Source organism: Pseudochaenichthys georgianus, unplaced genomic scaffold (assembly GCF_902827115.2).
Source record: "Pseudochaenichthys georgianus unplaced genomic scaffold, fPseGeo1.2 scaffold_1783_arrow_ctg1, whole genome shotgun sequence".
Taxonomy (NCBI): Eukaryota; Metazoa; Chordata; class Actinopteri; order Perciformes; family Channichthyidae; genus Pseudochaenichthys; species Pseudochaenichthys georgianus.
The window spans coordinates 12,501-27,409 of record NW_027262558.1 but is presented as its reverse complement, the minus strand read 5'-3'; the positions used below and the strand labels follow the sequence as shown (position 1 = coordinate 27,409).

The following is a 14,909-nucleotide window of genomic DNA, read 5'->3' as shown; positions in this document are numbered from 1 at the left end:
CATCCGCGGAGGAGCCGTGGAGGAACCATCAGTGTCTCCTCGGTTATAGCTCCTCCAGAGAGCCTCCTCGACGCTCGATCCTCGGTCCTCGGTGTGCATTTAGAGAAATGAGACGTCCTTCAAAATGGCGCGCTGAAATTCATTTCCGGGTCACTACCGGAGGACCGAGGAGTCGAGGAGTCGAGGAGGGGAAATTTGAGTATTGAGAAGCCTCTCAGGAAAAGGCGCTCGCGCGGGACCGGAGCAGGATGTGACGCATATTTTTAGTTGACCTAATTAAAACCGTTTTGTTTTTTATTTATGTGTCACAGTATCACCTCAAAATACAAGATACGAAACATTATTAACAATGCAACAAAATATAAATAGTCCTACAAATACTTTTATTTTATTCTTATTTTTGTCTAAGCTCAAGGGAGCCAGAGCAGAGGGCTTAAAGGGCCGCGGGTTGCCGACCCCTGGACTAACCTAATACAGCTATGTGAAATCTGACATAACACATCATTAAAGTCAACATTTCAGTGTTGATTGTTTGGTCTATGAAATATCAATGTGAAAAATAAGTATGTGCTTCTTCCTAAGATAAGATAAGAGGGGGCGAAGTCGATAGGGACTTGGCTTGGCAACTGGAAGGTCACCAGTTCAAGTCCCGGCAAGACCAAGTGCTACCGAGGTGTCCCTGAGCAAGGCACCGTTCCCTACACTGCTCCCCGGGCGCCGTTCAAAATGGCAGCCCACTGCTCCTAACAGGATGGGTCAATACATTAGATAGATTAATAAAGTATATCAAATCAAAATAAGTACTTGTTGCAGCAGCAGAAAAAGACACGGCGTTGTACAATGAAAACGAAATCTCTGCGTCTGTGTTTTCCTGCAGGGAAGGTGCTGGTGGTGTCCGTGATGGGCGCGAGTCGCTCCGCCGTGCTGGTGGCTTCCTACCTGATGATCTTCCATAACCTGAGCATCATGGAGGCCCTGAGCTCCATGAGGAAGAAGCGCCCCATCAACGCCAACGAGGGCTTCCTGAAGCAGCTGAGGACCCTCAACGAGACCCTGATGGAGGAGCGGGACGACGACGACGACACGCTCAGCCAGTGCTCCGTCATCGACGCCCGCGCCAGGAACCGCATCTTCGGAGACGGTGGAGATGATGATGATGATGATGACGAGGACGAGGATACGGATAAAGACGAGGAGCAGAGCATGATCGGGGTGAAAGCGCACTCCATCATGATGGACGAGGAGGAGGACGGAGGAAGCGTGATGAGCAGCGTCGCGTCCTCCGCTGCGGCGCTCAGGAGCAGATTGATCGGACCCAACAACCAGGGACCAGAGGTGGGAGACAAATACTTCGTTACTTAAGTTCGTTTATAAAAGCCACCAGGAAGTCGTGGAGTACAAATACTTCTATTGATTTAAACACGATCCGTGTCGATTAGTCATTTTCTAAAGCGTTTTTCAGACTGAATGAGCACAACTCTGGAACACAGGATTTAAAATGATGCTTTTAATCGAGATGTTTTGATTGAATTATGGAAGAGTGGAAAAAAGTATTTTATAGAATATCTTCAATCGAGGATCTTCTATTGACTCACATATTTAAACTTAAAATAACCTTAGTCATGCATTACAGTCTGAATGAGGCTCATAACAGAGGTGGGAAGTATTGGATTACAAATACTTCATTACTTTACTTAAGTACATGTTTCTGGTATCAATACTTTACTCCACTACTTTCTGACGACTTTTTACACAAATACCTGTACTTTCTACTTCTTACATGTTGAACTCAAATACCTGTACTTTCTACTTCTCACATGTTGAACTCAAATACCTGTACTTTCTACTTCTTACATGTTGAACTCAAATACCTGTACTTTCTACTTCTTACATGTTGAACCCAAATACCTGTACTTTCTACTTCTTACATGTTGAACTCAAATACCTGTACTTTCTACTTCTTACATGTTGAACTCAAATACCTGTACTTTCTACTTCTTACATGTTGAACTCAAATACCTGTACTTTCTACTTCTTACATGTTGAACTCAAATACCTGTACTTTCTACTTCTTACATGTTGAACTCAAATACCTGTACTTTCTACTTCTTACATGTTGAACTCAAATACCTGTACTTTCTACTTCTCACATGTTGAACTCAAAATACCTGTACTTTCTACTTCTCACATGTTGAACTCAAATACCTGTACTTTCTACTTCTTACATGTTGAACTCAAATACCTGTACTTTCTACTTCTTACATGTTGAACTCAAATACCTGTACTTTCTACTTCTTACATGTTGAACTCAAATACCTGTACTTTCTACTTCTTACATGTTGAACTCAAATACCTGTACTTTCTACTTCTCTCATGTTGAACTCAAATACCTGTACTTTCTACTTCTTACATGTTGAACTCAAATACCTGTACTTTCTACTTCTTACATGTTGAACTCAAATACCTGTACTTTCTACTTCTCACATGTTGAACTCAAATACCTGTACTTTCTACTTCTTACATGTTGAACACACATACCTGTACTTTCTACTTCTTACAGTACATTTCAAAGTTCTTTACTTTTACTTGAGTAATGAAGTTTAGTCAGTACTTCTACTTTCACCAGAGTACTTTTAAACACGAGTATCTGTACTTCTACTTGAGTAAAGGATGTGTGTACTTTTGTCCTCTCTGCCTCCAGGGATCCACGCAGGATCAGGAAGAGATCGTCCTCCCCGAGGAGGAAGGCGGAGAAGACGACGATGAGGACGGACTCGACAACATGATCCGAGAGTGGCAGCGGAGAAACGAGAAGTACAAAGACGACGACTGGTGGGAGGCGCAGCTGAACAGCGACGGAGAGGACGGGGAGTCTCTTTTTGGGGGACGAGTGAGGAAGGAAGGCGCTGATGCAGACGTGGAAAGCGTCACGAGCGAAGATGTTCGAGTCGTGAAAGAGAAGTTGAAGCGCCGATTTAAACGTCCACCGTCAGACGCCATGTCCACCTCCAGCTGCAGCAGCTACTCCGACCTGTGGAGGCAGAGGTTGAAGGAAATCGAGGAACAAGCGGCTGCTCGCTACCGTAAGAAGGAGGACGAGGAAGGCAGCGAGAGCACAAACACAGAAGAAGACAAGACAAAGAAAATGGACGAGGAAGTGGAGAGCATCATGTCCGACACCACCTCCATGTACAACTTCTGCCAGAAGAACAAGGAGAAGATGACGCCTCTGGAGCGCTGGCGAGTCAAGAGGATCCAGTTCGGCTGGAACAAGAAAGATCGCGAGGACGGCGAGAAAAGTTCAGTAGGAGACGGAGACGGCGGCGAAGGAGAGGCCAAGACGCCGGCCTTCCAAGACGTGAACCTGACGGCGTATCAGTCGTGGAAGATGCGGCAGCAGAAGCGCCTCGGGGAGGAGAACACTCACGAGATTTTGGAGATGAGCCGTGTCGAGGATTCTGCGACGGTGAAACGGAGGCAGAGGCGCGAGGAACTCCTGGAGCGCTCCAAGAAAACTCTGGAAGAAAGTCAGTCCATTTGCAGCTTTGATGAGAACGAGAGCATGGTCAGCGGCGGGACGATCCCGCTTTCCGCTTTCTGGGCCGGCGCCGGAGTTACCGGGCCTCCGAGTGTCGCCAACGACGACACCATGTCCATGCTCAGCGGCAGATCCTCCGTCATATCTTCAGTGTCGCAGCCTCGCAGCGTCAGATCAGCGCAGAGCGTTCCTCCGATCCTCCCGGTTCCTACGATGCAGGGACCGGGAGGAGAACCCATGGTGAACCTGGCGAGCATCCAGAACTGGATCGCTAACGTCGTCTCGGAAACCATCAAGCAGAAGCAGAGCGAGATGAGCCTGCCTCCGCCGTCACGAGCCGGGACTGAGGTTAGCTACGGCGGCGCGGCGAGCGTGATGTCAGGACGTGTTGTTGACGACGATAGGGCGTCTTTGTTGAGCGGCGCTTCCTGTTCCAGCGCTCTGTCGCAGAGTCGAAGCCGGGCGACTTCCGTCCTCTCAGGAAACTCCGGGCTCACCCTCGGCTCCAAGAAAAACAAGATCACGACCACCAGCGTGCCGCTTTACAGCCTCTTCCAGGACCAGGTGGACTTGGGGAAGCTGAACGCCATGGACAAGGAGATGAAATCAGAGATGAGGGACAAGATGTCCACCTACGAGAAGAAGAAGATCCTGGAGGACAACAAGCGCAGCACCTTGTACAAGAAGAAGAAACCGAAGGAGGACGAAGACGAGGACGAGGAGGCGGCGGAGAGGAAGAAGAAGGAGGAAGAGTTCCTCCAGGAGCCGAAGAAAAAGGAGAGACCTGTGAGGAATTACGGCCTCTCCGGATGCTTGAATCTGAACCCTGCGCTGGAGAGAGATAAAAACACGAGCATCGACGACTGGCTCATAAGCGTCCGTCCTCCTCCCAGGAAAACAGAAGTCGTGGAGGATCCTTACGACGATCTCGACGCGTCCGCTTCCGAGTTCGACTTCTCGAGCCGCAGGGCCTCGTACGCCGTCGCCGACGAAGAAGAAGAGGAGGAAACCTACGCCTCCAGATTCAGATCAAGGTTACAAGAGGAGCCTTCAAGTGGCGCCGGTTATTCCAGCAACGGCTTCGCTCAGTCGCAAAGTCATGGAGCGGGGAGGTCGCACGGAGAGGAGAGCTACCACGATATCGCCACCAAGAGGAAGTCCGCCAGTCATTCTCGATACGGAAGCAGCGAGACCGAAGGGAGGAGCATCAAGAGGGAGGAAGCAAGCGAAGAAGACGACGATATCGCCACCTTCATCGCCCAAACCAGGCAGAGGGTCAGGGAGCGAGCCGCCGCAGAATGCGAAGACGATGAAGTGCTGGACGCCTGGCGAGCACAGCAGGACGCCAAATCACAGAGCAGGGGTGACACTTGAGAGATTTAGGGAACAACGTGTGACGACTGGAGACGAGCCGTGAGGCGCAGCGAGCGCCTTCTCGTCATCCATCAGATCTTCATGAAGATTAATTGTATTGTTTTTATTATTATAACTAGTTTATTCCATGTTGAAGGTTTTGGTTGCACCACCGTTGAATGTAAAACTGATTGTAAAACACGTTTAGTAAATATTTTAAGGAAGATGACGTGACAAAAACCACTTTGTTTTATTGTTGCAATAAATATTCTGACAAATAATGTCTTGTGGTTATTTCTGTATAATTACATTAGCAAATTAATTTGTAATAATTTTACAAATAATAAAAGAGAAAAAAATAACAAATACATGGATTACACTTTGAGTGATCTGTTTGAAGGTTTCTTAAATGTGTGAATGTTATGCTTTTGTTGTTGTTGTTGTTGTGATCCACGATAATCAACTGGGTGGATTTGAGTTAATCGATAATGAATGTAATTGATACTTCGAGTCCTAGGATTTGCATCATATTATTTTCTCTACAACCACCTTATCTTTGGTCAATCCATCAGGATGTAAGATGACGAAAAAGCACTATTTATATTTTGTCATGAAAATAATTAATCAATACTAAAAAATAGTATTAAATATTATTTGTCTTGGTAGTAAGGGAAGAGGGGATTGAAGTACTCGATCACATCCATTCAGTGTCAAATCATAAACATTTCAGTGTGTAGTTCCTAGTATTACTTCTTACAATCCACCAAAAAGAGCTTAAAGAAACGCACCTTTGGCACAACGAAGGGACCCGGATGTAACGGGACCCGGATGTAACCAATGCATCCTTATCAGGGTAAGCTAAAATGAAATTAAAGCAAGCGAACATTGAAATAAACGTTAAATCATACATGCATACGTCCAACAAAATATATAAAGAATCAGACTGCCTTTAAAGATGTATATATATCCATGTTCTGTTGGAACAAAATAAATTAATAAAAAAATGTACATTTTTAGAAGCTTTTATTTTGTAAGTCTTCACCGGAAGTGGAGTGCTTTTATACAATGTCTAACTTTACTATAATTTCTCTCGGTTTTATGAGAATAGTAACTAACTCATTAAAAGTTATACCTTAAACTATTGTGTGTTAATCAGATAGTGTGTCTTTCCTCGTGCTAGTGGTGTAAATAAATATTTCGTTTTTTCGCCGTAATATGAGTCATATTTAAATGTAAACTGGTCGGTCAAAGGCCTCAGTGAAAATGTATATTAAAGGCTCTATGTTCAGAAAGTGGGTATTAACGCTCTCTTGTGGTCACGGTGAGGTACTGCAGCTGCGTGTCTGTCAAGCTAGAGGAATTGCATATTACATACCACTTCCTGTAACATCCTACAAAATAAAACATTGTATGTAACAGACGGAAGTGTATTTTAGTTTTTTTAACTCTCAATTTTACATTACAACTTTATCTGACTGCACGGTATTGTAGTCAAATTGATAGAGAAACGTATCACATCTTCTAACCCTACTCACTAAGCGGGAAGACATTTTATTTGATTGAAACAGTTCATTTAGCTTCGGCCATTGTTGTGTTCTAATCATACGGTGGCTGACAGGACTCAACGCGCTGAAGACACATACGGCTAACACTAAAGTAACCGGGAGACTCGAGGGACTAACTGAGAGCTTCAAACATTGGTTCTGGTTATTTTCTTGCTGTTAAAAGAGAAACAGTAACATTAGTACGCTAGATACAAAGTCATTATCACATAACATCCAGTCCATGGTAACATCGTTCTGTTCCATTATGAGTTTTATTTTGTAGGATGTTACCGGAAGTGGTATGTAATATGCAATTCCTATAGCTTGACAGAAAGGCAGTACCTCACCGTGACCACAAGAGGGCGTTAATACCCACTTTCTGAACATAGTGCCTTTAATATGCATTTTCACTGAGGCCTTTTACCGACCAGTTTACATTGAAATATGACTCATATTACGGCGAAAAAACGACAGAATCATGTTTAAAAATGTATTAACTCCAATAGCTCGAAGGCAGACACACTATTAGTAATACCTAGTAGTTTAATGTATAACTGTTACTTCAAGTCTGTGTTATCAAGTTAAATAAGTTACTTAAAACACTGCATTACCAGTAAATGTATATAAAGTATACATTAAAAGGAATATAAAAAATTGTACATGTGTATGAATGAATTACATAGTTCCTATTCCTATTGCAGGATGTTCTGTGTTTATTTATATATATATATATTGGTGTCAACATAATACTGAAAATAGCTTGAATTGGACTTTTATTCAATTAAATAATTGTAATCTTGTGGTTTATAATGCTCTTATTATTTGTGCATTTTATGTTTTTATTAGATACTTGTTGATTCAAATGCTAAATGCAGGATGTTATATTTAAATATTTGTATGATATTATATACTTGGTAATATGATATCTGAAAGTTAAATACACCATTTAAATACATTTGAAAAAGACAGTTCTTATCTGCATAATTATTTGCATTAAAATGAAATGATCTTTTTACACAGTAACATTATTACATACTAATCGGGAGACAACGAAGGGACCCGGATGGAACCAATGCATCCTTATGCAGGCAGGGCTGCAGTAAAGACATAATGAGAGTGTCGAACAAGCTTATTGAGAAGCTTTGCATACCGGCTGGATCAACCAGCGTGGGAATGTTGATCTGCTGCGAGCAGAGAAATGAAATAACACGAGCAAAGCCTCTGGGTATTGCTACAGTTCGGCAGTGGCTCGGTCAGTAGGGGCTTGGACTGCTACTTGGAGAGGTCCCAGTTCACCTCCTGCCCTGCCGTGGTGCCCTTGAGCAAGGCACCGGACACCCCCCACTCCCACTGCTCCTAGTACTACTCCTGGTTCTAGACTCCTAGTTTTGACTCCTAGTTCTAGACTCCTGGTTCTAGACTCCTAGTTCTAGACTCCTGGTGCTAGACTCCTGGTGCTAGACTCCTGGTGCTAGACTCCTAGTTCTAGACTCCTAGTGCTAGACTCCTGGTGCTAGACTCCTGGTGCTAGACTCCTAGTTATAGACTCCTGGTGCTAGACTCCTGGTACTCCTGGTGCTAGACTCCTGGTGCTAGACTCCTGGTGCTAGACTCCTAGTTATAGACTCCTGGTGCTAGACTCCTGGTGCTAGACTCCTGGTACTAGACTCCTGGTACTAGACTCCTGGTGCTAGACTCCTGGTGCTAGACCCCTGGTGCTAGACTCCTGGTACTCCTGGTGCTAGACTCCTGGTACTAGACTCCTGGTGCTAGACTCCTGGTACTAGACTCCTGGTGCTAGACTCTAGACTCCTGGTGCTAGACTCCTGGTTCTAGACTCCTGGCACTAGGAAGGGTTAAAAGCAGAGAACACATGCATGTGCTCTGCATGTGTGACCATTAAAGAGGGTTTCATCCCCTCCCATTCTACTCTATAAAGTTAATACAATTACTGGTGGTTTTTTAAAGAGGTGAAACTGAACCAGAGCTCCTGAGAGATTAGAGGCTTACGAACTTGAGGCAGAAAACGTGGCCCGTGGATTTCAAAGTGACGTTCTGCGTTTCTCTGCCAATCAGCATAAATGAAACCCTTTCATAACGAAGTGGAGGACTCAGGGTCTGGGTTTTTCTTATTTTGTGCATCATGGCGAGCTGGTGGACGGCTGAAGACATGGAGGAAAACTCCATCGTCTCTCGAGTGATTCAGGCCGTCGGACTCTTTGGAGATATTCTGTCTTTGGAGGACACCATGCTGGGTGACGAAGAGACAGCGGAGATGTGGAGGGAAGGAGGAGGGAGGCGAGGAGTGGAAGGTGGAAGTGTGAACAGGTTGGCAGAAGTGAGAGAAGAACAGGCGGGAGAGATGGTGGACCAAGGGGAGATGCAAGGAGAGGAGGAAGAGGAGGAGGGAAGAGAGGAAGAGCAGGAGCTAGAAAATGAGGATGAAGAAGAGCAAGGAGAGGCGGATATAGAAGATGAAGAAGTAGAGGAGGAAACAGAAAGACAAGGTGGTGAAGAAGAAGAAGAAGAAGAAGAAGAAGTGGAAGATAAAGAGGATGTTGTGGGAGAAGAGGAGCTGTTTAAAGAGGAAGATGATGGAAGGAGAGAGGAGGAAGAACCGGAAGTAAAGGGGAAGTACGAGGAGGAAGAGGAGGAAGAGGAGGAAGAACCGGAAGTAAAGGGGAAGTACGAGGAGGAAGAACCGGAAGTAACGGGGAAGGACGAGGAGGAAGAGGAGGAAGAACCGGAAGTAACGGGGAAGTACGAGAAGGAAGAACCGGAAGTAACGGGGAAGGAAGAGGAGGAAGAACCGGAAGTAAAGGGGAAGTACGAGGAGGAAGAACCGGAAGTAAAGGGGAAGTACGAGGAGGAAGAACCGGAAGTAACGGGGAAGGAAGGGGAGGAAGAACCGGAAGTAAAGGGGAAGTATGCGAATGAAGAGGAAGAAGAACCGGAAGTGAACAGGAAGTACGAGGAGGAAGAGGAAGAAGAACCGGAAGTAAAGGGGAAGTACGAGGAGGAAGAACCGGAAGTGAAGAGAAAGTACGAGGAGGAAGAACCGGAAGTGAAGAGAAAGTACGAGGAGGAAGAACCGGAAGTGAAGAGAAAGTACGAGGAGGAAGAACCGGAAGTGAAGAGAAAGTACGAGGAGGAAGCACCGGAAGTGAAGAGGAAGTACGAGGAGGAAGAGGAGGAAGAACCAGAAGTGAAGAGGAAGTACGAGGAGGAAGAGGAAGAACCGGAAGTGAAGAGGAAGTACGAGGAGGAAGCGGAAGAAGAACCGGAAGTGAAGAGGAAGTACGAGGAGGAAGCGGAAGAAGAACCAGAAGTGAAGAGGAAGTACGAGGAGGAAGAGGAAGAACCGGAAGTGAAGAGGAAGTACGAGGAGGAAGCGGAAGAAGAACCGGAAGTGAAGAGGAAGTACGAGGAGGAAGCGGAAGAAGAACCGGAAGTGAAGAGGAAGTACGAGGAGGAAGAGGAGGAAGAACCAGAAGTGAAGAGGAAGTACGAGGAGGAAGAGGAAGAACCGGAAGTGAAGAGGAAGTACGAGGAGGAAGCGGAAGAAGAACCGGAAGTGAAGAGGAAGTACGAGGAGGAAGCGGAAGAAGAACCGGAAGTGAAGACGAAGTACGAGGAGGAAGAGGAAGGAAAAGAGTTGCAGGAAGAGGAAGTAGAAAATGAGGTTTTAGAGGATGGAAGTGAAGATGAAAGAGCAGGAAACGAGGAGAAGAGCGATGATGAAGACGAGGTTGAAGAACAGAGGGATGAAGAGGAAAAAGAAAATCAGGTTTTGGAGGAGGAACAAGAAGAGAGAGAAAAGGAGGAAGAAGAGATAACAGGAGGTCATGTTGAAGAAGAGGAAGAGATGGAGACAGCAGGAGAAAAGGAGGATGAGGAGGAAGAGGAGGTACAAATCGAAGAGGAAATAGTTAGTGGGAAAGAGGAAGAGGAGGAAGAGGTAGAAGAGGAGGAAGAGGAGGAAGAGGTAGAAGAGATAGAAGAGGAGGAAGAGGAGGAAGAGGTAGAAGAGGAGGAAGAGGACTCTGCCAGAAACCAGAATGAGGACGTTTATCCCAGCTCAGCGAGCAGCGACAGAGAAACAACACAAAGTCTGACGGACACAAAATCTGCTCGTCTGGATCTGAGAGAAGACGAGACGCAGAGTTTGGAGGAAAGACTCAAAAGAAAGACGTCGTCTCCGGGAGAAACATCTGCCGTCGTCAGGGACACTACACCTGGACCGCAGACAGGTAAACTCTGGCTCTTATGGCTGCCTTTTTTTTACCTTAATTGTACTGTATCGTTAAGCGTTCAGTGTTAATTAATTAATTAATTGAAACCTAATTAAAATTCCCCAGAGATGACAGTCACTCAGAAGCAAATTTAAAAAAAAAGCTCGACAAGACAAGATAACTCATTTTGTGGGTTTGTGTTGATTAAGGTAACCAATTAACAGACCATAATAACACTCCCATTTTTTATACTACATGTTTTATTTAGATATGCTAATGAAGCTAATGCTAGCTTTTGTAGAGTTCAGGTGAAATCTAAAATCACCAAATGGAAGAAAACAGCCCCCAAAAAACCTAAAATCGACTGGTGTTTGTGTCCCCCTTTAATGGGAGCTGTGTCCCCCTTTAATAAGAGAGAGATAAGATAAGATAGGACTTTATTTATCCCGAAGGAAATAGTTGTACCAGAGTTACAAAAATACAATAAACACAGCAGCATAATAATAAAACTGTATACCAACAGCGCGGTAAAAAGATCAATTAAATAACTACATGTAACAAATAATTAATGTAAAAAACTGTACAGTGACGAGCAGTATTGAGTAGTGCAAGATAGGTAATGCACGTTATTGTAGACATTTATTAATAATATTGAACATGTTATATAGCAGAGAGTGTTTTGTAATGATAAAACTAAATTACCTAACCTTTCAAATGTATTTTAATTAACATAATAGTTTCCATTATTTGGCATCAGCTTGCAGGTTGAAGAAGACAATGGCGTTGATGGATCCAGAAGCGTCACTAATGGCCGAAGAAGAAGGAGGAGGACGAGGAACACAAAACTCATCCAATCCTGTGATGGAGGCTAAGGAAGGAGAACCGGATGAAGGTCAAAACTCTGGCCTTACGAACGGCGAGGCTGACAACAAGAAGAAGAACGGCAAGCCACAAGCGTCGAAGTTCAAAACCGTGTCGTACAGAAGGATCCGGAGAGGAAACACTCGGCAGAGGATCGAGGAGTTTGAGGCCATGATGGATTTCGTAATTTAACCGGAAAGAGTTTTGGTTCTGTTGGCTCTCTGAGCTCTTGCAGTTAAAGATGATAGCGGCATCGTTTAGAGAAAAGTATAGGGGCCCAGGATAGAGCCTTGTGGTACACCTTAAGCATCAGATTTTTGGGAAGAAACTGAAATAAAGTATAAATGTATAGTTCTGTGATATGTGTTTTCTAGTTATTGTAAACTGCACAGTCTAATAATCAGTATTGCATCATATTTATTATTGAATAGTGATATTAAACAAGATTACAAAGCATCATACTGATTTAAGTTATTTGAGGTAACTTATCATTTATATATTTCTAAATATTTATTATGATATTTTTGTACTACAATGTTAACTAGTACATTTTTACTTTTTACTATCATGTGTAATGAACATCGCAGACATGTATTTTCTATAACAACTTACCAAACCAACATTTTTTATATGGAAATAACCTTTAAAAAGTTTCCGCTTTACTTATATATGAATAATTAAACATTTGTTAAAATAAGGAGCATACAAGGACTACAAATCCCACAATATAGAAAGATATATAATAACTTTTAATGTGAAAAAATGATTTGTGAGTGTGATCAATATACGTTTAATTGACCTGAAACTGACAAATGAATCGCTAACAAATAAATTCATTATTTTAATCTGTTATCTTTGCTTGAAAGATAAAACCAAAAAGATCAGAATCCGAAGTCCTTTGTTTGTACCACAACAGGGACATTTACATTATCATAGCAGCAGAAGTATTGAGAATAGACTTACATGCAAACGTTTAAAAATAGCTAAATATACACATGTTGTAAATAATAAAAAGGAACAATAAGTAAAAACAAGTAGCAGATAAGTAGCAATATATATTTTAAAAGCGACCATATGTGTACAAAAAGCAATATAATAAGGTTGATTAGCAAACCAAAATGATTTTTCTTAGTAGAAACTCCAAAAATTGAAGTGTTTTGTTGCCGTGAAACAGGTGTATCCAATAAGGACTACAAATCCCACAATCCCCTGCTCCTGTCACTGACGTCACCGGGAGCCCGGATCCGGCGTGTCAGCAGCGAGCTGGATTTGCACTCGGCAACAAAAGAGCTAATTTTAAACAGTTTGCGAAACTTTGTCGAGGACAGTATTTCGGGGGGACTTTAGCACAGGTACGTTTATCCGCGAGGGGGCATTTAGGATTGTAGTTCTCAACCGAAGTTTGTAGTTTTTACGGTTTACATTTTGAATGTTGGAAGTTGGCTAACTAGCTAGGTGGCTAACAAGATGGCCGCGTCTATTTACTGCGGAACAATAACAAACATGTTGACAAACAAACACGTGTTGTTTAGCATCATATCACATTGAAGACTACCTTTTAAACTGTCATTTACTGAATTGAACAAGTCATTTCTGATTGGTGTACACGTTTTGGGACCGTTTCCATAGTGATGACACCAATGAGGAAGAGGAAGGAGGTGGTGAAGAAGATGATGATGATGATGACGACGTTGACGTCATGCAGTTAGCTGGACTTCAGCCCCGCAGACAGAACCGGATCCGGGACAGAAAGAGACACCATGCCGCGGAGGAAACAGTCCAACCCGCAGCCGGTCAAATGTGAGTTTCCTCTCCAGCTGTTTCACTCTTTATTTACTGTTTTAAATGTTGTTTCCAGCTGTTTGAGTCTCTATCTAGTGTTCACATTTAGTTTTAACGGTTGTTTCTGTCTGTATTTAGTTTGTAAACGGTTGTTTGAGTATCTAGTGTTTTAAATGTTGTTTCCCAGCTGTTTGAGTGTGTTTAACTGTAGTTTTAACTGTCGTCTTCTATCTGTTTCTGACTGTACTCAGGGTGTTGGTCTCTCTACACACCAGTCACACTTTAAGGAAGTGTTTATTTCTTGTTGTTGCTCCGTGTAGAAATCAGTTTAAATCCCACGTTATTAAAGATGAGACTCAAGCTGAACAGCCATGATTAACATACGGACGTCCTCATGGAGTTAAAGCGAGCTGTAGTCCTCTCAGTAGACGACATGTTAGTGTTTTAGTGTTTTTATCTCATCCTGGGTTTTTTGGCGGTCCACTTCCTCCTCTCTGCTTCCTGTCTCCACTTCCTGTTCGCAGGCCTGACCCTGACCTCTCTCTTCATGCTTCTTCCTCCTCTCTAATTGAATCCTCCACATGTGTTCTGTGCAGAGAGGAGAAGTACACACATCCTTTACTCAAGTAGAAGTACACATACTCATGTACTTCAGTAAAAAGTACCCATAGCTAGCAGCTGCTTTAAAGAGTACCTGACCTCCCTTTATATCAATAGAACAATAATGTCATTGTTAGCTAATGAATGTTTCCATGGGAACAACGGCAACATGACAACGTTTCCATTGGTCCCTCTTCTTTAGAGAAGACCAGGAAGTGATGGATACACGGATCGTGTTCCAACCAATAGGCACGCAGTGACTCTAAAGAATAATGACCACGCACCAACACACATTCAGACTAAAGGAACCAGCTGTTTGGAGAATGTGAGAAGTAGAAAGTACAAGTATTTGAGTTCAACATGAGAGAAGTAGAAAGTACAGGTATTTGAGTTCAACATGAGAGAAGTAGAAAGTACAGGTATTTGAGTTCAACATGTAAGAAGTAGAAAGTACAAGTATTTGAGTTCAACATGAGAGAAGTAGAAAGTACAGGTATTTGAGTTCAACATGAGAGAAGTAGAAAGTACAGGTATTTGAGTTCAACATGTAAGAAGTAGAAAGTACAAGTATTTGAGTTCAACATGAGAGAAGTAGAAAGTACAGGTATTTGAGTTCAACATGTAAGAAGTAGAAAGTACAGGTATTTGAGTTCAACATGTAAGAAGTAGAAAGTACAAGTATTTGAGTTCAACATGTGAGAAGTAGAAAGTACAGGTATTTGAGTTCAACATGTGAGAAGTAGAAAGTACAGGTATTTGAGTTCAACATGAGAGAAGTAGAAAGTACAGGTATTTGTGTTCAACATGTAAGAAGTAGAAAGTACAGGTATTTGAGTTCAACATGTGAGAAGTAGAAAGTACAGGTATTTGTGTTCAACATGTGAGAAGTAGAAAGTACAGGTATTTGGGTTCAAAGTGTAAGAAGTAGAAAGTACAGGTATTTGAGTTCAACATGTAAGAAGTAGAAAGTACAGGTATTTGAGTTCAACATGTAAGAAG

At 43.1% G+C, this 14,909-nt stretch overlaps 2 protein-coding genes across 2 annotated transcripts in view; both read left to right on the top strand.

Moving 5' to 3' along the window:
* The first annotated feature begins 209 nt into the window (after positions 1-209).
* On the top strand, positions 210-11,789 carry dusp27 (dual specificity phosphatase 27). Its single transcript, XM_034077620.2, has 4 exons — positions 210-1,335; positions 2,702-4,905; positions 8,587-10,685; positions 11,425-11,789. The coding sequence occupies exons 1-4, from the start codon at positions 841-843 to the stop codon at positions 11,718-11,720; spliced, it is 5,094 nt and encodes a 1,697-aa protein (XP_033933511.2). The 5' UTR covers positions 210-840; the 3' UTR covers positions 11,721-11,789.
* A 951-nt stretch (positions 11,790-12,740) lies between these two features.
* Positions 12,741-14,909, top strand: part of LOC117441551 (zinc finger protein 513-like) — a gene marked incomplete at its 3' end in the record, with an annotated part of 11,327 nt that continues 9,158 nt past the window's right edge. The window contains exons 1-2 of the mRNA XM_034077619.2: positions 12,741-12,880; positions 13,158-13,328. Coding sequence (XP_033933510.2) covers positions 13,289-13,328 — 40 coding nt within the window. The remainder of the gene's footprint in view (positions 12,881-13,157; positions 13,329-14,909) is intronic.

Coding starts and splice junctions, on each gene's coding strand:
- dusp27 (XM_034077620.2), top strand. CDS start 841: ATGAAAACGAAATCTCTGCGTCTGTGTTTTCCTGCAGGGAAGGTGCTG. Junction 1,336..2,701: donor CCAACAACCAGGGACCAGAG/GTGGGAGACAAA, acceptor CTCTGCCTCCAG/GGATCCACGCAGGATCAGGA. Junction 10,686..11,424: donor TACACCTGGACCGCAGACAG/GTAAACTCTGGC, acceptor ATTTGGCATCAG/CTTGCAGGTTGAAGAAGACA.